Source organism: Pantherophis guttatus, chromosome 3, assembly GCF_059756535.1.
Source record: "Pantherophis guttatus breed Tessera chromosome 3, ASM5975653v1, whole genome shotgun sequence".
In the NCBI taxonomy this organism is placed as follows: Eukaryota; Metazoa; Chordata; class Lepidosauria; order Squamata; family Colubridae; genus Pantherophis; species Pantherophis guttatus.
In genome coordinates, this window is record NC_142065.1 from 107398384 (window position 1) to 107423502 (window position 25119).

The following is a 25119-nucleotide window of genomic DNA, read 5'->3' on the forward strand; positions in this document are numbered from 1 at the left end:
GTTACTGCTATTGAGCCAGGTTCTACCTATTCTAAACCTGTACTCTTTTTTTTTTTTTGGCACAAGTGTAAATCTTTACTTTTCTCGGTATTGAATTTCATTTGTTTGATATGACCCAGTGTTCAAGTCTGTCAAGATCCTTCTGGATCTTGAACCTATCTTCTGGGGTGCTGGCTATTCTACCAGCTTGGTGTCATATGTAAATTTAATGAGTTCCCCTTCTATTCCCTCATCTAAATCATTTATGAAGATATTGAAGAAAATTGGCCCTAAAACAGCACCTTGGGGTACCCCACTGCTTACTTCCCTCCATTTAGATGTAGTTCCATTAAGGACTATACGTTGAGTGTGGTTCGTCAACCAGTTACAAATCCACCTGGTGGTGATGCTGTCTATCCCATATTTTTCTAACTTACCAAAGAAGTAGGTTGTCGTTTACTTTGTCAATGCCTTACTGAAATCCAAATATACTATATCCAGAGCATTTCGCTGGTCCACTAATTTAGTCACTTTATCAAAGAATAAGATTTGTTTGGCATGATCTGTTTTTGACAAATCCATGTTGGCTTCTGGTTATAACTTTGCTTGCTTCTAGGTATTTGCAGATCTGTTTCTTGATTATCTTTTCCAGGATCTTCCCAGGTACTGATGTCAGGCTGACTGGTCTATAGTTTCCTGGATCATTCTTTTTTCCTTTTTTTAAAGATTGGAACTATATCAACTCTTTTCCAGTGCTCTGGTAGTTCCCCAGTGCTCCAGGATCTTTGAAAGATATGGTTCAATGGTTCCAAGATCACATCAGCCAGCTCCTTCAGAACTCTGGGATGTCATCCATCTGGTCCTGGTGATTTGAATCCGTCCAGAGTAGACAGATATTCTCTTAACATTTTTTTACCTATTTTAATTTCTATTCTTATTCCTAGTCTGTGTTTTATGGTTCTGTTTTTGGTAAACTGGACTTTTTCTTTTTGCGTGAAGACAGATACAAATAATGAATTAAGCAGCTCTGCTTTCTCCCTGCTACCCATCACTTCCTTGCCAACTTCTCCCATTCGTGGACTGATTGTTTCCTTAACTTTTTTTTGCATTTTACATGTTCAAAGCAGGGTTTTTTTCCTCAATTATTTCTGACATTTGTTGCAAGTCTTAGTTCATTCTGAGCCTTAGTTTCCTGTTATATTATGTCCGTTATGTTATAGCCATTATTATGGCTATAACAAATTAGGTTATATCCACTCATTCATAACATAATTTGGAGGAACATTTTCCATTGTTTATACATCCAAAAAAGGATTAAAAGACTGAAGGAAAAGGTTGATTATATGATTGATTTTGGAAAGTTGATTTTGGATTAAAGATCCAGATGGATTTGAAATAAGATTTTGAAATTAATTGTAAGAAATCTTCCTGTGAGGAAAGCTGTTGTTTTGAACTCCTTTTAAAAAGCATGATAACATGGAACTCTGAAGGTTGGATACTAGAGGGAACCAGAAGGAACTAATGATTACAATTAAAGAAGAACAACACTTAACATTCTTAATACAGAATAGAGTAAAATATTTTAACATTGGACATATTGAAGGATATTTTCAAACAATGGACCCAGAAGTTAATTTTAAGAGTATTTTTCCCATTTTCTTTTTCTCTGCTTCTTTTTTTTCTTTTTAATTTTTTATTGATTTTCTTTCATAAGTGTAATTTTTAATAAAATTACAGTTTTAAAAACAGAAAAGGATTAAGAGCTGAAAGAATAGTATTATGAGATATCTGAGCCTTTAAGGCTGTTCAAAGCCATTCCAAATAAATAAATAAAGGACACTTCAGAAATTTGAATGCCTTCCTTGCAAAGAGGCTATACTAATCTTCCCTGTATCATTTCAATTTTAGTATATACTCTGCCAATGCAAGCGGAAACTGTTCCTGAGGATCTTTTTAACACTGACAATGCACAATTCTGCATGACAGCTTGCAGCATCCATCAACCAAAGGTTATTCTATTCTATGCTTCAGTGAAGTACATAATACAATCGCTAATCATAGCAGAGCAGTTCTTGTGACATAGCATGAATCAGTGTGTGGGAGGCTGTTCCTTTAATTTAAAGATGCAGATACAAAAAATGGATTGGCAGGGTGTCTGTTATGCTGATTTCTCACAGGTCTTTTATTCTCCCCAGTTTTCCCCATCTTCATCTCTATCATCCTCTCCCATAGCCTACTGCTACTTTTTACTGCATCTTTCCAATATTCTCTATATGCTTGATGCCCCTATCTGCTTTCCCCTTTCCTCAGTATTGTGACTCACTTGCTGTTTTCCACCTCCTCTCCTCAACCAATCCCCAACCCCTTGCTCCACATATAGACCCTTTTCTGTCTCACATTTCTTCTGCTGAAGGGTCTTACTTATTTTTCCCCCCACTCAGTATAAAGAATTACTTTTTTTTCCTGGTTTAGAACCTCTGCTTTACAGGGACCTGGATTTATTAGACCTCTCTAAGCAGAATGATTTAGATTTGTCAGTTTCTTTGGCAACTACTTAGTCAGACTTTCTCCATCCTTTGAAGTGGGTAATAGCTTTTGTTTATCTTTGGTTCCTTTGGGAGAGCTTAAAGAAATCTCCCAAATTGTTTTGATCCAGACTTGAAGACATTGGTGAGTAAAAACTGATAATTAGCAAAAAGCTCAAATGTTTCTGAGTGGCATTACATTGGTAATCATGGCTCTTACTTAAAACTGAGTTGAGAACATGAATCAACTAGCAAAGAAGTGGGGCTTCCGGTTTGACTTCCGTCGCCACCAGACGATCCTTTGAGACCGCCAGCCCCGTCGCTCGTAAAGAGCCGCCTTTACATCTGAAAGGCGGCTCGAAAAACTCCATTTCCATAAGGAAATGTGAGATAGAGCAGGTGAGGGCAGGTAGAGCTCTCTGCGAAGTCCCCAGAGTTTTTCCTTTACTCTTGGGGATAAAGCAGGATGAGGCTCCCTATTTCCCTCGCCGCTGCTCCGGGCTTCGGGAGACCTCTGCTTCTTGCAGAGCCAGGCAACGAGATCAAGCCTTTCAATGAAAACAACAGATTGCTTAATTAAAGAGGATGAGATCTGGACTTGGGACCCTAAACTGGAAGTATTTTTAATGATTTTATAAGCGTTTCTTAGCGAAGGAAAAAAAAAAGCTTAAAATGGCGACTGCTGAGGCTTGAGAAGTAGCTGAAAGTGAAAGTCCTTCCGTAACAAGATACAAAGTAACGGAGCAAACAGTGCTGGCTAGAATAGAGAAAAGAAAAAATTTCTATTCTAAGTTTCTTTTTTTTTTTTGGAGATCTGATATTGATCTTGTTGGAGAGAAGTCCTCTTTCTTCAAAAAGAGTTTGTCTGTGTGGCAGAATGGCGTTAAAATTAACAAAGTCAGACAAACAAGCAGCGGGGGGGGTTCCCCCATTTATAATTGTGTGAGCAAGTTTCTAGTTTACAGACTCAGAAGGATGGTTTTAATTTAAAAGAATTTGTTTTGAAGGAAATGGCAAGTCATGACGAGATTGTGAACCAGAATTTTGAAAAATTTAAGCAGGAAATTAAAGAATTCATACAATTAAAGTATGATAACTTACAAAGAAAGATTGTAACAGTGACTAATGCTTTTTCAGAAATAGTTATAAAGATGGATACAAATATCAAGTTATTAGAGTCTAAAATGGAGGAAGTTGATGATAAGATTTATAATTTGAACAATAAAATACAAAGAATGGAAAATGATTTGATAAATATTCAAGACAATAGTTCTGAAGTAAAGTCTAAAAAGGAAGCTGATCACGAGACTTACAATACAGAAAATATAAAACAAGGGATTGAAAGAGAAGTTACAATGATGCAATACAGGCTCACAGAATTTGCGGTCAGAATGAGAGGATTACAGGAAAACAATAGAGATGATTTAAGAAAAATATCTGCTGAAGTTCTGGCTGGGATTTTAAAGATTCATCCAGAGGAGGTATCTTGTAAGATCGACAAGGCCTATAGAGTAAATTCTTGGATTGCAAAGCAAAGGCAATTGCCCAGAGATGTGGTGATTTATTTTACAGATAAAGAAATAAGAAATGATATTGTGCAAAAATCTTTTAATTCTACTCTACAATTGTATGGAAGAAAGATCTGGATATATAAAGAGTTGCCGCCCAAGATATTAAAAGATAGAAAGAAATTCGGATATTTGGTGACTGAGCTAAACAAACAAAACATCTCATTCAGGTGGGATGTCCCAGTTGGCATAATATTGAGATATCAAGGAGAAAGATATCAACTAAATTCTGTTGAAAAAGCGGAAGAATTTTAGATGGTAATTGAAGATACCGAACATACTGTTGGAATTAGGATGTGATGTTACCCTAATATGGGTGATGGAGTTAACAATCCAGCTGAAAGACACTACAGAAGATATTATATGGATTACAAGCTTAAAGTCATTTGAGGATTTTATTTATATAAGGGAATACTTCTTAGTGGTGTGGGCAGAAGAATAAAGAGATCAAGAATTATTATGTATGGTAGTTCTGTAGGAATGTGGGTGGAGATAGGTTAGCTTATTGATTGTTTAGTTGAAGAAAAGGGATATTATGTTTAGATATGAATATATGTAAAAGATTTGAGTTAAGAGATATATCTATGGGGGTGGAGGAAATGGGCAGACTATGAGTTGAATAAATATTAAATTAGGATTTATTATATAGTTTTATAGTGGAAGGTTGCTTTGAAATGTTATATTAATATACCAAAAAAAAAAGATTTGATTTAAGAGATATATGTATGGGGGAGGAGTAAAAGAGTAGATCATGAGTAGAAATTGTTAAATTGGGGGATATAATAATATTACTATGCTAAATTAGGAGTTATTATATAATGTTATAATAGAATGTTATTCCGAAATGTATAGTATAAGGGGGATATAATAACATTATTAGAAAGAAAGGGTCAGTATATGGGGGATGGAGCAAGGGGATGGTAAAGTATTACATAATCTGTTATGAATTTGGGTTGTACCCTGAAGAAGCCATGGGGGGAGGGGAGGGCGAGGGGGGGTTAGGGAGGGGGGGAAGGGGGAAAATTTGTATTTGAAAAACTTTTTCAATTAAAAACTAGCAAAGAAGTATGAGAAACTCATAATCCTTATATGTTTCTTTTACTTCTTTTCTCATTTGTAAAGTCTGTAGAGAAAAGAAAAAAGCTAGGTGGTTTTGATTTGGCTTGGTCATTCTTACAGGCATGATAACTACAGACCCAAAGAACTGTAGAAATCTCTCTGATGCCACTGTTAGAACATGTTTTTATTTTTGGTTTGTTTATCTATATCTAAATTTATGTAACTGCCCATCTCAAAGAAGTAACTGGGCAGTGCATAGTCGTTATTGTAAAGGGGAAGGTGTGTGTGGAGAGAGAGAGGGAGAGGGAGGGAGGAAGAGAGAGAGAGAGGAAGAGAGGGGGGGAGAGGGAGAAGGTGAGTGAGAGAAGCAGGCAGGCAGGCAGAGTCAATATTCCAGGAGGTTCTCATGCAAAATGTTAATCCAGTCTAACAAGCCTTCTGCAACTTCCAGGTCCTTGGCCCAGGAAAATGTGCAATCTCTTATTTTAGAACTCTTTCAATGACTTGATCTGTAAGGAAGTCATGGATATCTATTAGCGCGACTGCTAGTAAAGGATTTACAACACTGTAATCATGAGATTGCAGTCCCAAGATTACAGTACATTACAATAATTTTCCGTTGTATAGAACATCATTACTTTATTCTTTTCTTTTTAACTTGCTTTTATTTATAATTTCAATTTATAAAGCAACCTATCTTAAATTCAAGACTCTGAAAAGCTTATAGCAGTTAGAAACATCATTGTCTGGTCTTTGTAATTGCCACTCGTTACAGAGTAATACCTATTTGAAGCAGGGTGGATAAAAATCAATGATTTTTTTAAAAAATCAAAAAAATCAGATTTTTTTTATTTAAATCGGATTTTTTTATTTAAATCAGATTTTTTTGATTTTTATCAAATTTATTTTAATAAAAAACTTTTGGGGTAAAAATCTATCGTAAGATCATTTTCTATTTAAGATACATAAATAATTTAGTTTATTCAGCATGAAATGGAGCTTAGTTATGTAGCATGAGGCTGTATATTCTGCAACACTGGGACTATCGGTGAGTCAACAGTGGGTCAAAGGAGTAGCAGAGATGACAGTTGCTCTTTAAAAATTATGATTTAAATCGAGTTGATTTAAATCAAGCCTTTTTACTAGTGATTTAAATCATGATTTAAATTGTGATTTAAATCAACTCGATTTAAATCAAATCCACCCTGATTTGAAGCAAGAAAAGGCCACATTAATGTGGTGCAATCAGGGATCAATATAACATTTGATTCCTTGCTCTTGTGCAACAATACACTTTTTGAGACATGTATAATCCATTATAGGAACTATAAAGTTCCTAGTGTAAAACAGCACAATATAAATCACTATTATTCATGCTTTATCTTTCTCCTACACTGAGACCTGCTATTTTTAAATAACCCTTTTCTGCACAAAAGCTATAATTACCTTTTTTCAAAATAGATTGTGCTCAGCCCTACTTATAAAACTCTTCATATTTTAAAACGATCAATCAAAGTTAAGGTCTACAGTAGAAGTTCTGAGTACTCAAGATCATCATCTTTGAAGGTCAGTAAAGTGTTTTACCATATACCCAACCAAATACTGGAGCAATAGTAAAGCTCTGTCTGCTCTTAACTGCAACTGCATCCAAAGGAAGTCGCTCATGGAATAAAGCAGGGAGTAGAGGGAGTTTTTTAGAGGCACTGAAGCCATAAGAGGAAAGAGGGATTGGTAAAAGTCAGCTTTTATACATTGGAAGACTCCTCTCAAGCACTTATGATGTCACCAGATCCAGAATAGTTAAACGTATTAGCAACATTATTGTGCAGTTGCTGATTTAGGTTGTTGCTCTGTTTTGCATCTGCTAACAGAGTCTTGCTATCTGCTTGCTTATTCCCCTACAAACGTTCAACCCCTGTCCATATTAAGAGGTATAAATATGCCACTAGAACTGCCATCACTATTACACCATACCTTTTCTCCCTTCCTGTTTACATACTAAACAAATAGACTATATGTTAAGAAAAATAAACTCAATTTCTCAATATGCTTCTTTCCTCTGCTAGGATCACTTTTCTCTCAATTCCACTTTGGCTGCAGCCTCCAACAATTGTCACTATTGTATTACTTGGGGCTATGCGGACTATGGTATTATGCTCTCAGGAAAAAGAATGTGTCAGAACTGCCACCTCAGTCGCCTTTCACCTTCGCTTTGGTGCCAGTCTGCCATGAGCTATGGGGGGGGGGGGGAGCCAAACAGGAGTGGGGTGGGAGGATCCCAGTTCATTGTTCCTGTCGGAAACTTAAATTCAAGGACAACCACCTGCGAAGGAATGTAGCCACATACCAAGGATGACTGTTTCAACAACGGTTCAAACAACATCTAGTTTGAATATGATTGGACAATCAAGGGCTAATGGGGTGAGAGGATCCTGGGAAGGGGGAATTGTGCTTGGGAATTTGGCGCATGAACCTCAGATCTGGCTTTGCCTTATTATAGTACACTTGGCCTTTAGTAAATACTATCTTTTTCCTAAGATGGAGTCATAGATCGTTCTTGTTTAGGGTTCAAGTCAAGTCAGATGTGACAGAATGACTACATAGAAAGGAAATACAACAGGAGAGAGTTTTATTTGGATATGAAACTAGCATGTGCATACATTATCAGTGTGTGACAAAGCATATGAATGAGCATATTGCTGATAATGAACAGACAAAGTGCTACCAACCAAACATATTGCAAATCTCTGCAGGTCTCAATTTCATTATAATTGTATACTTATTACATAATTTGCACTATAAGAAAAATGCAGGAATTGTTCATAGAATAAAAGGCACAAGCTTGCCACTTTGCCTTACCTGCAGCATAGAGGGTGATTTGGTGACAGATCCTGTAAATCCTGCTCAATCCTCGCCAAAGTGATCTTTGCTGCTGCAGTTAACAAACTTATGCAAGGCTCCTCACAAACTGCAAGGCTCAGGTTTAATGATATGCAAATATTATTACTATGGATTTGTCACACAGTCAGTCAAATTTCAGACTGGATTTAACATTTTTACCCACCTATTGAGTCCTTCCCAAGTGTATGTTGATGTTTGATGGTATTAAGGGTTTTGTCACAGGATGTAAGCTGTTCTGAGTAAAACTGTCTTTTGCAAACGACTAATGGTAATTGTGTCAATACCGATGGGGTTCAAGTGGTGCTCTAGTTGTTTTGGGATTGCATCCAAAGTGCATATTACTATTAAAATTTACCTTTGCTTTCTTTTGCCACAGTCATTCTATTTCTATTTCCAGGTATTTTGTATTGTTATCTTCTCTAGTTCTTTCTCTTCTATTCTGCTGTTTCCAGGTACTGCCACTCCACTGTCCAGATTTTTTTCGTCTTTCTTATTGACAATTCTTAAGTCTAAGGTGTTGTTAATGTCTATGTGTTTATTTATCTTCTGCCTGTCTTCTGCCTGTCTGTCCTACATAGTGGTTGTAGAAAAACTCCTGGTTTTCTTCTGGGGTTGCTGGTTTTTTGCTTTGCTTAGGACAGTGATGACTAACCTTTTCCAGACCGAGTGGCCAAAGCCTGAACCCCCAAAATACAATGCGCACGCGGCCCCCGTGCATGTGCTCTGCCCCCACACATGTACGTGTGGCCCACTGCATGCATCCCACCCCTGTGCGTGCGTGTCCCCCACACACGCCCCATGTGCGGCAGAGACCCGAAGACCAGCTGGCCGGCATGCGTGCATGCACAGCAGAGCTGAACTGGGGCAACAGCTTGCGTGCCATCAAAGAGGGCGCTGCGTGCCACCTCTGGTACACGTGCCATAGGTTCGCCATCACAGGCTTAGGTCCTTAAAGTCCTTTCGAAGGAGTTTAATTGGCTTGGGTGCTACTCTGATTCCATGTGGTTGTAGTAGTCTGTTGGTGGTTTCTGAAATATTTGTGATGTATGCCAGTGTAATTCTTTTTAGGGTTTGTGTTGGTTGTGCTGTATTGGGTTAAATGGTCAAGGACAAAAATACCTAAGCACCTCTCTACCCGCAGTCATACGCAGATCAGCATAGATTAACTGCAAGATTAACATCAGACCAACAATCAAGTAAACAATACCCCAATCAAGAAACTGCCAAAGAAGCCAACAGTAAACAGCGCAACCAAAGAATCTCTAAGACCACCCCCACCAATACTGACAGGGCAAGCCAGTAGAATATATACTGACAATTGAAAAGTGGAACTTAACCATTGCCAGGTCTTGTTATTATCTGCTCTGTCTGCTATTTTTTTTTAGTGCACTGGCCATGTGGCCAGGGGGGCTTTTTATCAGGTCCGCCTGATTCGCCAGTTGCGTCCCTTTCTGGATCGGGATTCCTTACGCACAGTCACTCAGGCACTCGTCACTTCCCGCCTGGACTACTGTAATGCTCTCTACATGGGGCTCCCCTTGAAGAGTACCCGGAAGCTCCAACTGGTGCAGAATGCGGCCGCGCGGGGGATTATGGGAGCGAGGGGTCGCTCCCATGTGACACCTCTCCTGCGTGAGCTGCATTGGCTTCCAGTGGTCTTCCGGGTGCGCTTCAAGGTGTTGGTTACCACCTTTAAAGCGCTCCATGGCATAGGACCTGGGTACTTGCGGGACCGCCTTCTGCCGCCGATAGCCTCCCACCGTCCAATACGCTCCCACAGAGAGGGACTCCTCAGGGTGCCGTCGGCCAGGCAATGTCGGCTGGCGACCCCCAGGGGGAGGGCCTTCTCTGTGGCAGCCCCCGCCTTCTGGAACGATTTGCCCCCAGAGATAAGAAGGATATCAGATCTTCGGGTCTTTCGCCGAGCCCTGAAAACTCTTCTTTTCCAGCAAGCAGGGCTGGCGTGAACCCCGCCCCCCTTTTTTAGTTTTTAATGGGTATTAATTGTTTAGTTTTAATTTGTTAATGGGTTTTAATTCGCACTGTTTTAATTCGGGCCAAAGTATATAATTCTTTTAATTAATTTTAAATTTTGTATTGTTATGTATTTTAGTTTTGGCTGTGCACCGCCCTGAGTCCACCAGGAGAAGGGCGGTATATAAATTGAATAAATAATAATAATAATAATAATAATAATGTAATATTTTGTCTTCCCATTTTTCTTTTGTATTCATTTGTTCTTTTTTTTTGTAGTATAGTTTGATCTCTGCAGTATTCAGTAAGCCTTTCTGGTGTACTAGCTTCATTGCTTCTTCTTCACTGTCCTTTAGATATTATTCAAATGTCCTTTTTCTGTTTCCCTATGACTATCATTAAGCGTTATGATTCTTGACGAATGTATCTTTTCTTTTATGTACACCGAGAGCGTATGCACCAAGACAAATTCATTGTGTGTCCAATCACACTTGGCCAATAAAGAATTCTATTCTATTCTATTCTATTCTATTCTATTCTATTCTATTCTATTCTATTCTATTCTATTCTATTCATCGCTGTTAATATTGTGGTTTGCTGCATTACAACCCAGATGTTCAGACTGAATCTGGCATTTTTATCTACCTATTGAGTGCTTCCCAAGAACCTGGGATAGGCAAATGTGGATGTTTGATGGCATTATTATTATTATTTAAACTTAATTTTCTGTGCTCAACTTTTTGTGTACTGGCTGGAGAACCCTCGCAGTTGATGTTCATCCATCTTAAAACTGCCAAGGTTGAGAAATACTGGTCTATAGAATTATTATAGCATTTAATTATTGTTGTTTATTATCAATTCTTTTCTACTTCTGAAATCATAATAAAAATGTTCAGCTTTCAAGGCCCACACATGTAAGGAAGCAAGAATTATGTAGACTTTAATCTTAGAATTAGAGGTAAATACTGACTCATTGAAGCTGCAAGAGGTATTTACAACCCTCATTTATTAGTGAACTCATCAAAGCAAAATATTTTGAATCACTTCTTCTAGCACTTCTTGCTACCTGTAATCAGTTGCCATTTTTGAGATAAACTAACAGCAGATTCCTTCTCATGTTTTGGTTGTTTATGTTCTTTCATTGCTTTCCCAGCCTCCTTATCAGTGGTAGGTTGCTACCGGTTCACCCTGGATTGGGCGAATAGGTAGCAGCAGCAGCGGGAGGCTCTGCCCATCCGCCCAGACATCTCTGTGCATGCGCAGAAGCATCATGCGCACACACGAGCGTGTCCACGAGCAAACTGGTAGCGACAGGATTTGAAACCCACTATTGCTCCTTACCAATATCTCATCCCAATGATTTGAATTGCATTGGAAACACAACAAACAAAACTTTGAAAAGAAAGTGGAAGAAAGTAAAAGATAGTAATAGAATGATGAAACTCAATGGAAAACCTCAACTACTAAGGGCTCCTATAAAAATATTGCCATTAATAAAGGATATTCTATTATTACTTCCCAGGATTTTATAGATACTACATACCTTGTCACTAATAAGAGACTTAATTAATCCCAAACTGCACAAATGTAACCACTACTCAATTTCTTTAATTAAACTAATCTCCTAATTACTCATCCTTCTTCCTCTTGGAGCTAAAACTTAGTTTGCTCTAATGAGATTACAGCCAAGAAAAGCAATGCATGTTAAAGTACATGGGAGAATAATCTATTTTTAGAAAAACTGCATTTCAAAATGAGATAAATTAATAAAAGTTTTCATGAATTGATATGGTGGCAATAATCACATTTGTGTGTGTGTGTGTGTGTGTGTGTGTGTGTAAACCATTATTCAAATGAAAATGTTTTCATACTATAGTAATATTCCTCATTGTTCACTTGCACTTTTTTTCTCCCTCAATATTCCTTAATTTCCCTGTCTCTTGGGAACTGGTCCTATCTTCAGCTAGTATAAAATTCTCCTGAACTTGGAATCTATCACCCATCTCCTCCCACTTATGACTGTATGACTATAACCTTGTTGCTAGTATCCTTAAGATTTATATCAATTGTTTCCCTATGCCTATCATTAAGTGTTGTATCTTATGATTCTTGACGAATATATCTTTTCTTTTATGTACTCCGAGAGCGTATGCACCAAGACAAATTCCTTGTGTGTCCAATCACACTTGGCCAATAAAGAATTCTATTCTGTTCCGTTCTGTTCTGTTCTGTTCTATTTTATTCTGTATGAAGTTGTACATTTTTTTTCTATTTTCTATACAAAAATACAGCTACACATCTAAATGTAAGTAGGTATCTAAATATACATATTTCAGCACACAATTGCAATGTCTTCATCAGCTTTCCGAACCTGATGTTCTCTAACTCTTATAATCGCTTAGCCAGCATTATTTTCTGGTACTGAGAAAGTAGCATCAAATTTTTTGTCCAAAGTCACATTAAACTGAATTTCTGCCCCATCTTGTTCCAACAGCTCACTACTGTCTAACAAGCCTTGAAATGATACTATATTCTCCTTTGTCTCCATGTTTTGAGTCAAAACAGTTTCCTCTTCCTGAGACCTTCCATCAAAAAAACCTTTAAGACTTTATTTATTTATTATTCAAATTTCTATACCGCCCTTCTCCTTTCGGACTCAGGGCGGTGAACAGCCAAAATAAAAACATCTATACATAACATTACAGTTAAAAATAGAGTTAAAATAATTTATAAATTTGGCCCGTAATTTAAAACTTGTCAATTTAAAATCAATATCAAAATTTTAAAACTAACCCTAAAATCAAGACAGACCGGCTAACTGAAAAAAGTAAGTTTTTAGGGCCCGACGAAAAGTCCGGAGGTCGGAGATCACTCGTATCTCTGGGGGTAGATTGTTCCATAGGGTAGGTGCCAGTAAAGCAGTGGTTTGTGACTCAAAAATTTCATGTATTATAGCTCTTATTTGTGCATTTGCTGGTATGTGTAATAATAGTCCTTCAGCACTTTCAAAGGTGCCAGTCATTTTCTTTTTTTTCCAAAGTCCAATTATTTTCAAATTTGTTCAGCTATCAGGTCAATAAATCCAATAATTTTCCACACAATTTAGAAGTATAGAGTAGTTAAGATCAATACCATAGTCTTTTTCATTTCACTAGCACTTTAAATCTTTTTCTTGCCACGTTTACAATGTTGCAGCTTTAACGATAACTTTCACTTGTAACTTTTGTTTTAAACGCCCTTAAGCGCCATCTTTTTCCTTTTTCTTTTAAACGGAGTTAAAGTTTAATACTTGCATTTCCTGTTCTCCTGATTTGCTCTGCCAGCATCCAGATTCGAATTTTCTCATAATCCTTAAAATTGTGCTGCTGGTGTGGTCGCGACCCCTTGTTCTGCTTAAAGCAGAATTGTCCCGGATCCGGAGCACTGAAGGGCTTTCAGGGAGCTCTCACCCTGCAAACCCCAGGCTTAAAAAAAAAAAAAGCCTGGGGGTCTAGGGGAGCTCTACCCAGACCCTTCTGCTCTTCTCTCCCCCTTTTTCCCTGGGGGAGAGTTTTGAGCCGCTAGAACAGCTGATTTTCGCTGTTCTAGCAGCAAACGGAATCACGGGGCTGGAGCTCCTGAAGGATCGTCCATTCGGGGAACGCGGAGCCACAGGAAGTCTTTAAAAACTTATTTATGGCAAACTGCTATGCAGGGTCCTCAGGTTACTAACCAATCCTTTAAATTGTTCAGACAGAATAATAAATTTAGCTTTACTGTATATGTAACATCCTTCAATTAGTTTGCCTATTACCTTCATTAAAAAAAATACTTTTCAAGGGATTTCTAACACTTCTCCTCACATTTCCTAGCTGAGGATTTAAACTAATTTTCACTGTTTGAAAAGAAGCATCATCCCAAAAAATATCAGAACTGAAGGCTCAGTTTGGGATTCCCTTTTGCCCTGAGACGGACATGTGATACTGTTAATTCATGGTAGTTATTTTAAGATGACATCTGTTTGGATCTTTGCAAGAAGTCCTAAGCTTCAGTATATTATCTGATATTTTTCCTGTCATTCAAGATTTCTTCCTCTTCCTCTTGCAATCTAAGCTATATGGCCTAAGAATCAAAAAGATTTGGTGGGGAGGAGGAGAAGAACCTCTGAATTTAATTTCCACAGCAAGCACAGAAAACTTATTTTTTAACAACACTTAAAAAAAATAAACTTCAGCTGTTAAGTATCAGCAGAGTATCAGCACACATATGTCCAATGTGTTATTTCTCTCTAAATAACTCCCAAACCTTAATTATGTTAACAAATTCAGAGATATTCTTCAAAAGCTACCTTCTTCAAAAGCTTCTCAGAAAATTTCAGTCTTACATCTTTCTTCTTCTTTTTCCCTCAAAATACTTCTTGCCTGGTTAACTGGAAGTACAATAAAATGTCTAAAAAGATGTCCGTAAGTTTACCCTTTTAACCCCTCACCTCCTTTTCAAGATGCATCATTTTTCAAGCAGGAACAAGTTGCTTGTTGGTAAAAAATTAAGCCTCAATATTTTAGAGCATTTCTAGAATTAATAAAACTTCCTGCTTTCTTGTGACTATAATTCAAGCCACAGGATAACTGAAATAGTGGTAATATTTGCTCACAATATTTTAAATAAAAATTCCAAAAATTAATATTGGGAATGCTAGGCAGATATATTTTTTTTGTAACAGCAAAAGCATTTTTATCCTATCCTAGTCTTCAACCCAAAGAGTTCCTAGGCTACCTTACAAAGATCAGAAAGAAGGTAATTCCTGCCCACAGGCTTACAGATTAATAATTGCGAAGAAAAAGAAGAGAGGGAAAAAAACAGCTAAAAGTTCAGCAGGTAGTAATTTAGTAGATAATGGAATTGAAGCACAATAAAGATCTGCTGATTTCTTTCTCTCTGGTAGCCTCAAGTGGTAATTGGAAGAAATGCTCTATCAATACACAATGGAGGTTGCTATTTTCCTCCTATTTCCTCTCATTCTGAAGGCATCAATAATAGAAACTGGCAGCTAGAAACTTTATTACAGCTTCTTCTATAGATGTTTCAGGACTTATACTAGCAATCTGTGTTTATCTGTCTGAACAGAACTGATATTACAAAGGTTCTAGTTTATAGAAAAGATATTTATAATTCTATAGAACATATCACATTTTAATCTATTTTGTTAATATAAATTATTTAAATGAAGTTTATCTACAAGCTAGTTATCATGTTCTTGAATAGAGCAACACTATTTTCATAAAATAACATTAAGAGTGAAGAAGTTCAATTAGTTACTAATTATCCTGGCAGTGTTTAACAATTTCCATCATTCTCTAGAGCAGGGGTGTCAAACTCAAGGCCCGGGGGCCAGATCCAACCCAAGGGGTGCTTAGATCTGGCCCGCGGGGCCGCCCTGGAAATAGTGAAGGACTGGCCCATGGTGCCTCTGGCAGCAAAAATAGAGCTCACAAGGGCTGTGTGTGTCCCTCCTGAGCTCCATTTTCACTGGCAGAGGGTTGCAGGAGGCCATCACAGCCGAAAACAGAACTCGGGGGGCCCTTTTCACTAGCAGAGCACTCAGGCCACCACAGGTGCCCAACACAAGTGACATCATGTTGGCCATGCCCACCCTGGCTACAGCCACTCCAGCCCCCAGAGGTCAAACACAAGCCTGATGCGGCCCTCAATGAAAGTTTGACACTCCTGCTCTAGAGTTAATAAATTAGCAAAGCCTGCAGAACATGGTTTCAAGAATTCTTTCTTTTCTACCTATAGCCATAGAAGATACAATTACTGTATTTTCCTTCGGATAAAGAATTAACCTGTTGAATCTATGGGGGATGCATGATGCATCTCTGCTCTCCCCTTATGCTGCAGCTGTGTGAAATAGCAAGCAACATAACACCTTCTTTGCAGGGCTACATTGGTGGTTATTCCTCTGGAATATTTTTTCTCTGTAACGCCTGGCTGGATCTATCTCATTTACAGACTTCCTCTACCAGACCAAATTTGGTTCTGTGCTTTTCAAAGATATACCCAGCTGAAAGCAAAGTCCTGAGCTTTTCTTTCCAACATTCTGTTGGATTAGAAAAGAATAAAGAGAGAGAAACAAAACTGACCAGTAAACGTATATTAAAGCAATGATGGCACAAACAGCTGAAGATACTTGATCAAGCCCCTCTTTTCAATGAATACCTCAAGAAGGGGATCATGTAGAAATGGTGTTAGGGAGAAATCCTACAGGGAATGTCTTAACGGATTCTTTCCAATCTTTCAACAGCCGCTCCACTTTGGTCATGTGACTGGAGAGGGCTTAAGACACTTAGCCATATATCAAGCTGCTGCCCTGAATGAACCAGGGGTTTTTCTGGAGGTTTCCTCCCCCACTTCTTTCAGCTGGAACTCTCCCATTTTTAAACCTGATCCTCCTTCTGCTGGGCTCTCTACAGTGTCAAATTTAATGCTGCTTTCTTCTCTTTGGGAAAGTTATCCTGCTGATATGCACTCAGACTGACAAGAGTTCTAAAACTCTACACAATTCTTTTCCAACATTTGGTTGTATGTGAAGAGACTAAAAAGTTAAGAAAAACATTACTTTTTTATTAAGATTATAATATTATAACAAATTAACAATTTTAATAATTTGACTGTAGTATATCCCACGTTAATCTCACATAAGGGTGGGGGTTTCTACTTAATTCTACCTGGAGATTCTAGGAATCACATTTTCATATCGGAACTTGAACATGAAGCCATTGAGTGAAAACTTAATTAGTCTCCAGACAATTCTCAACTCATAAAAATCACAAAGATAAGCTAAAGTAAAACATTACTTGCCATCTTTTAGTTCTGAGGTTTAAATACAGCAAGCATCTTAAGTAAATTTAAACCCATGAATATTATTTCCACTCCATGAATCTCCTTTGGCAATAGGAAAACCATTGTCAAAAAGATATTGAAAGCTGTCTCCTGTAGGAACAAATTCTCTCTCCCAATTTCTTTCAGACATATAATTTCACATTCATAGATGCATTTTCATTTTAAATATCCTGTAAAATTATTGAAAATTAACAAAATGCAGAGCTTTATTCAGTACATATTAGACTTTGGCCTTTGGTCTACGTTTCTCTGAAATATTGAGTTCTGAAACTTGTATAATTTAAGAAACCGACTTTGTTTTTCTTTTACTATTAGCACAACATCTTTACTGCAAAAGTTACAGAAAGATTTTCACAGGATGGACTGTCATGAAATAATAAATTACAATGCTGATATTAAAAACGTGGGCCACATGTAAAAACTCAATAACAACTTCAGCTAAGATTTTTAATATGGTTTACTAATATTTTTGGAGCAAACCCTATACAAAATGAAGCTATATAAGTCACACTGGTTTTAGTGAAATTAAATGAGATTATGTGTTCTCAATTGTTCTACAGAAATCAAAAGACATTGCTATATTTTAGTTGGTTCCTGTCCCAACATTTTTAATATCCTTACATTAATTACAGAAATCTAGATAAAAATGCCTTTTCTCTGAATTTCAGAATTTGCATACTATTACATAGCAAAGTACTAAGACTTTGACTTGCATTTGGCATTAATGCCTTTAGAACCTGACTAGGATTTTTTCAGGAAAAAAAAGGTCTTTACAGTCAATTGAAAAATTATTCATTCCAGTGTTAAACAATGATTTAATAATAGTTTAGGAAAACCACGATACAGAATACAAAATGTATTTTAAAACAGTTTCATATACATGCTAAATGCATGCTCTGCACTGAACAGCAAAAAGGTGCCCGAACAATTGGGTCACAGACTCCAAAAGAACAAAAGAAAATTAGTTCGTTTTTATATATTACATTAGGGGGAAAAATGTATTCCTCCACAAATAAGCATTTTAAAATAACATACAGTACTTATATTACTACCACAGGTTTTGTTTACATATTCGTAAGTGAAAATTTTGTTATTAAAGATAGCCTGGGTTTAAGTTCAGTCTGCTGGAAGCTTTGCTTACATTTACTAGTACCCCACTCATCATCTTTCCAGCAATGTTTTCTTACTCTTGCAAAATATAATTCGTGTTTACAATGAATATTACTTCTTCAAATTTTATGCTGGCAACATACAGATATTATAAAGCCTATATATCGGATTGTGCATGATTGCCTATTCTTCCCCCCTCCCTTACATAGAACAAGAGTTAGCCCGTTTTCTAGGAACAGGCTCTTGAAGCACACTGTCTTTTTTACATATACAAACTGAGCATATTGTCTCTGACAATCTCCAAAGTCCCAACCTAAAAACACTATTTGACAGACTATATATTACACAGTTACAAAAACTATTGCTAATAGCAAGCCAAGTTGTTACAAAAGAGAGTGCTGGATTTTCCAGCACCTTAGTGCTCTCTAGCATGAAATATATAATGTAGGGCAGCCAGAGCACATAAAACACACTGGTTATACGAAATAAAACCATAGCATAGCGGCTATCTGGGCTATGTCCAATTTCTGCAGCAGTATCTACTTCATGACTAGGAAACCGAGCTCTCCTGTCATTTATCTCTTTGGTGTGCTGCCGGCAAATTTTGAATATGTGGAAATATGTAAAACAGATTATAAAGGCAGCTGGAGCATAGAGTAAGCACACAATAAATCCAGTAAAATAGGCGTTGGTGAGCCAAGAAGCTGCACACCATTCAAAAATGTCTCCATGATAACCTGGCTTTCCCCAACCAAAATAGGAAGGCAGGAAGATAAGTCCTGAGTACAGCCAAATCAAAATAATGCAGATCCTCAATCGACAGGGGGTGACCAACTGGTTATAGGAGAGTGGTTTTGTGATTGCAAGGTAGCGATCCACACTAATGAAAGCAAGGCAGGCCATAGAAACACTTTTCAGTACAGAGATGACATACACAAAAATTTGACAAGTTAAGGACTCATGAACACCTACAGAATAGTGAAGCAATGAAAAGGTAGGAATTAAGCAACTAATCCCAACAAAAAGATCAGCATATGCCATAGTCTGAATAAAGTAGCTGGTGGTATAATGATGCAAAAGTGGAGCACAGTGAATGACAAAAATTACTGTTAAATTACCAGTAATAATTAAAACTGTTAGTAAGATAATAACAATAGTCTCAAGGATGCAAATGTCAATGGCATTATAATGTCCAAATCCAAAAGGGCAGGATAGATGCTCAGATACATTCTCATTACTATCATTCATATTCAGATTCTTCCATTCAGTCCATGTGAACTGGTTCATAGTCTGTATTATTTGACAATATAGTCAGAATTCCAGTTACTAGCGATCCATTGTTCACCTGCTAATTTTTTTCTGTGCCTCAGTTTCTCCATGTAAATATTCACATTGCTTCTGAATAGTCAGCACTGAAATCTAGAAAGCAGGCAGAAAGGCCACTATCCAGCTTCTTCCTGTACTCCTTCCTTTCTCAGCAAAGCACAAGGCACTTTTAAACAAAGCCAATCATTCAAACTACACTTTTGAAAGGCAGAAATACAAAAATAGAAGGGTGGGAAGAAAAGAAATACACAATGTTGCAGTTAAAAATTCTAGAAGTACATTTTCCTGGGGAAGGTAGGCATTTAAAAAAAGGAAGCCATGGTAAAAAATGCTCCATATACTATTTTTGAAACCAAATAACAATAATGTTTAAGAACAATATGACTAAGAAATCCAGTAAAATGTTTATTCTGGTATATCATATCTTTTGGTTTTCAGATCATAATGTTCCTTGTATCATCTTAATCTGCATTTGTATGGATATTGTTCTGAGTACATGAATGCAAACTAGCTTCATTAGTCTTTGGTAATGTGTTAAGAAATACAGTTAAGTAGCAACTGATATATGGAGACTCCTGTCATCCCTTTGATGAATTAGATCTTCTCCGTTTAGTTAAGAAGATAAAATACAATAAAGAAAAGGCACACACTGGCATAGTGTTAGAGTTTCAACAGCCAATTCAGTTTGAAACACGCTGCCGACCTTAATGTGAAAATGTCAGCAAGATAATCCAAGCTTCTCACAGAACACAAAACTGTCTTGCATTTAATGTCAGGAAAAACAAAGTGAAATCCTTGACTTCTGAAATAAGGCTACAATTGCAACAACATAGGATTATTATAGTGAAGTTCATAGCTCTGTCCCAGTCACTTTTCACCTCTATAGCAATCTCCATATTTTTTTGCATATGCTCAATACAATGCTATCATTAACTCTCATCTGCATTTTTCTGAGAAGCTAATGAAATGTTGATTTAACAAGAAAAGCTGTCATGGTACAGTATTATTCCATTTATTTTCTGGATTCATTTTCTCAGTTGCTGTGTATGTATTTTCTTTAGTAATTAAATAACCATCTGCTTCCAAAAGGCTTGTATGATGTGGCAAAACATTAACATATTCATTACATTTGCAATAATGACACATCCATGGGTTACAAAAGTTCTTTCAATACTCACTAATAAGCAGGCATTCGATACATGCAGCAGTCTTACTTTCTAACCTATCTCTATACAAATCAAATGCATTTTTAATTAAAGATCCAAAGAAAAGCAAATCATCCAGTCTTAAGAAAATAAAAATCCAAAGTAACTTCAATTTTATATTAAAGCTCAGGTGAAGGGCTTTTTTTTTTCCTTTTCCTTTTTAAAGTCCTGGAATCACACTTGTGCTATTTAATAGTCCACGGTGTGGAATTCCTTTCATGAGAGGGAGAGTAAGTATTTTCTCTGCTCCTGCTGCAGCAATGGAATAGAAGACGTCCTTTTCTAAGTTTCACGCCTCATGTTCCTTATCACCACGAAGTGCTGAAAATCCTTGTTTTTAATGACATCCATAACATGTTGCCTGTGATAGGCTTCCGTAAGCAGTCCAAACTACTATAAAATTAATACTGATTGCATTCTCTTCCCGAAGCAACAAGAAAGTGTATTTGGTAATACACTAGCTTTTCTCTCAAAATGAGGTACAGATGCTATCCTGTTTGCTGAAAGAGTGCTCTTTCTATTCCTTACATGCTTCCTTATGATATTACAGTTTTCACCCTAAGTCTGCCCCTCCTCTTCATCCTTAGCTGATGCAGAAAAACTCACCATCAGGAAGGTGACTCGGTCCTTCAGTCCCAGTCAAAAGCACAGCCAATGGCTATTACAGCTGAAGCTGTCACTAGGTAACAGTTGCCAGGCACAATGCTAGCTTATACCCTTCCACAGCAATCCAATCCATGAATAAGGATGACAAGGGAAGATAATGAAAATGACCACCCAAATTAATATATTACAAACTGTAGGAACAGAGGTGTTTTTGTCAGCTACGTTCTTCCAATTAACAAACCATAAAATATTCATTGGGGTAACACTACAATGCTCCATCACCAAAACCATTTTTACTGAACTATACAGGAACAGCACCAGTTAGCAAGTCAAAGTAATTTAATTCTTACTGACAAGAATTGTCAGTAAACATGTAAAATGTTCTATAAAAACACCCATTCATTTATTTCCATGAATGCACATGGTAAATAATGATAATAATCAAATTCTCAACGCATGCTACATTGCAAACTTAAATTACTATATACTACCCAAATCTACAGAATCTTAATAGCACTACAAAATTGCTATCAGTGTAATAGCCTAGTAATTGCATCATTAAAGATCCTAAAATTATACCAAATGCAGAATTTGTTTGTTTTCTTGAAAGAAAATGCTCTGATGTTAAATAACTGTATTGTTTGCCATTATTGGGTTGCTAACATCTTCTACTAGAATACTTAGCATTTTATAAATAGGCTAAATATGAGTGAATTGCTGTGTTCCAAATACTACATTTGTTTTATTTCTATTTTTAAACAATTATTAAGGCTAACCATCTTACAACAGTGACTCCCAACAACAAACCAGGATTAAAACAACATGGTCCTTGACATCTAAGGTATACAATATGTCTCAAACCGGAAAAACACGTCAACAGCTCACCTAACCATCTGGCCCAAATACCTGGGAAAAAACAGGTCTTTAGAGCCTTATCAAAGGTTAACATGGCCAGGGTCATCTGCATCTCCAGAGGAGAATGCTATTCCACAGGGCAGGTGCTGCCATAATGAAGGCATGACTTCTAGATCCAACAAGGTGGTTTTGTTGGGTTGAAGGGACCCAGAGCATGTCCTCCCCAATAGACCTGATGGGGCGGGCAGAAACAATAGGGACAGGTCATATGCTATGCAGGTGACTATTGACACCTTGAAACATACCTGTAAGTCTATATATTGTATGGTTTTGTGTCACATACTTTGTTACCACTTTCATCATCCTCAGCCTCGTCTACCTTCTACCTTAGACAAAAAACTTCACATACAATATTTAAAGAAAATCCTTTGGTCTAGACCAGACTTTCCAGGAATATACCCTGCTTAAAGGAACACTCTTGTGGTCTGGAAAATGTGTTATATAGTGTTTTTCCACTAGGCATTCCAAAGTTTATTCGTTTTGCTTGAAAACAGTATAGCCTCAGTTATCTATCTTTTTATCACTTTTTATAAGTTTAATTTTAAGATTTGTTTTATTTTAACCTAGTTTAATTTATGAAATTTTTAGCTTTATTTTAAGGTCAGTAAGTTTCAAAGGAATTCAGTTAACAAAGCATAAAACTTGATTTTATGTTTTTCCCTTTGAGCTAGTATCCTCAAATAATATTTAATGTTTAGAGTCTATAGGCTGAAAACATAATCCCACCATATATATTTGATACTTGTCAATATTTCAGGGTATTTTGATAGACAGCAGTATTACTGATTAATATAATTCAACTACAACTCTGGAATGAAAGTTATTTAGCAACATATATTAAATTAAACCTAACGCCAGAAATGAAAAATGCCTTTTGTACCCTTTAGAAATCCTCACTACACATCACCCTAGAGAACAGGCAGATTAAAGATTACATCTTTTTCAACAAGTAATGATATCACTGCATTTATATAAAAAAGGCCTGTGTAAATATTTATGTTGAGGAAGCAGTGCAATTAATAATTTATTTAAACATTTTTCTACAGTGTCCAACAACTGTTCCATTTAGGAAAGATGTTACCTGTACTACCTGCACTAACTCAACTTTGAGATTTGATATATTCAGATGTTTATACGATTTTAAAGTTTATCCTATCTCATGGGAATTGGCATCTGGATAAACAAAGTAGATATTTACTTACAGTTCAGATATGTCACTCAGCATTAGAAAGAAAAACATGCAGCTCCAATTAGTTAACAGTCTGCAGAATTGATCAATATAGCAATAGCACTTAGGCTTATATACCTCTTCAGTGCTTTATAACCATCTCTAACCAGTTTACAGAGTCAGCATATTGCCCTCAATAATCTGGGTCCTCATTTTACCGACCTCGGAAGGATGGAAGTCTGAGTCAACCTTGAGCCTGGTGAGACTTGAACTGTCAAACTGCAGGCAGCCGGCAGGCAGCGGAAGTAGCCTGCAACACTGCATTCTAATCACTGCGCCACCATGGCTCATATATAGATATAGATAAGCTATGGATTATTGTAACAAATTATGGCCTCCTTTCATTAAAAGGTTTATTATACAAATTTATGTATGTATGCATGTATCTGAATACATGCATACATAGGTTGTAGGTTTTTGTTCCTTTTTTCTTTTATAACGTTGCGTATTCTTATGGGGGTATTTAGTTAGGGTACAGTAAAAAGAAATTCTAAATTGCTGAATTCCTTGTAACAAAGAAGTATTTTAAGGCATGAACCATCTTATACCTTACGATCATTTGATGGTATCAATTTGAGCATTTAGAGAGACTTGTAAAGGAGCATATTGTCTAGATTGATGCCATATTACTTATTATATGTAATATAGGGGGTGTTATTGTACAATTCAGCTACAACAAAGCTTTCTGGCACTTTAAAGATTCAAAAATTGATTAACGCATAGGCTGGACTACATAACTATGCCCGCATTATGTGCACCACATTACCCGCCTTGATGTTCCACCGTAAAGAAAAGGAATGTTCATATATTCCACAGGACAATATTCCATGCATCTTGTTCTGTCCCCATCCCACACACGCACCCCCACAGAGGGCCCGGAGTTAATAAGCCACACGACAAAGTCTTTGAAGATAAAGCTGGCAGCAACCCAGTGGCTAGCTGCCAATTCAGACTTTACTCACACAAAACAAAGATTAGACTGCAAGCATTCTGATAAAGCAGGCAAAGTTTCAGCAATACAAGGATTAGTCCAAATGCAGTCCGACAAGGCAGGCAGAAGTCCAGTAACGCAGAGATCATGGATTATTTCTAGTTTTTGCTCGTCACAAACTGAACCGGCCACCACACCCACATTTATACCCTGTGGGGTGTGGTCCAGTGACTCAGCTAATCTCTGGCACGCCTTCCCCTCTGCTGCGCACGCTTCTCCCTGCGCCGCTGTCGAGGATCCAGCCAGCACTTATCTCCTTCGTCGCTGTCCACCTGTGGCTGCGGGGACGTGCTTGGCTCTGGGCCTATCTCTTGGCCTTCAGTGTCCTCCGGAGGCATTGCCAGAGAGGAGGGTCCTGGAGAGGGAGGCCTTGCCAACTCCTCTCCCCCACTCTCAGAGTCTGCATCTGTCGATAGCCCAGGCTCAGGCAATGGAGCCACAACACATCTGATGAAGCTTTCATTGCACAACTGCTGTAACAAAGATATAAGTTAAAGTATATCTCAGTGTGCAATTATTTATTTTCATTTTTTGAAAATGGTATCTTGCCAGTCTGAAAATATAAGACCAGAAAAAATGCTTCTAGGTAGCAGAGGCTAGTCTTGTTGATTTCCATTTCCAGAACATGTTGTGTCAGAATTCTTTTCACTTGTTCATATCCTAAGGGAGGAAAGTCTCCTGCAAAAAGGCATAAAAATATATTGTCCTCGACTTACAACCACAATGCAGTCCAGAATTTTGGTCAGAAGTCATTGCAGTTATAATTTGAGGCACCACAGGACTGCACTCAATTTTATGATTGGTTTTTATGACAGAAACCCGTAAAAAAACTCACATCTCAGTCACATGC

The 25119-nt window shown here is 37.3% G+C and overlaps 2 protein-coding genes and 1 non-coding gene across 7 annotated transcripts in view; all 3 read right to left on the bottom strand.

The window, feature by feature from the left end:
- The window catches only part of RABGAP1L (RAB GTPase activating protein 1 like), a 213062-nt gene that overhangs the window by 132695 nt on the left and 55248 nt on the right, over positions 1-25119 (bottom strand). The gene's annotated exons all lie outside the window — the stretch shown is intronic.
- LOC117661302 (U6 spliceosomal RNA) lies at positions 1805-1909 on the bottom strand. The gene has a single exon (XR_004589955.1). It is a non-coding gene; the product is annotated as a U6 spliceosomal RNA (small nuclear RNA).
- Positions 18070-19368, bottom strand: GPR52 (G protein-coupled receptor 52). Its single transcript, XM_034409776.3, has one exon. The coding sequence runs from the start codon at positions 19283-19285 to the stop codon at positions 18200-18202; it is 1086 nt and encodes a 361-aa protein (XP_034265667.1). The 5' UTR covers positions 19286-19368; the 3' UTR covers positions 18070-18199.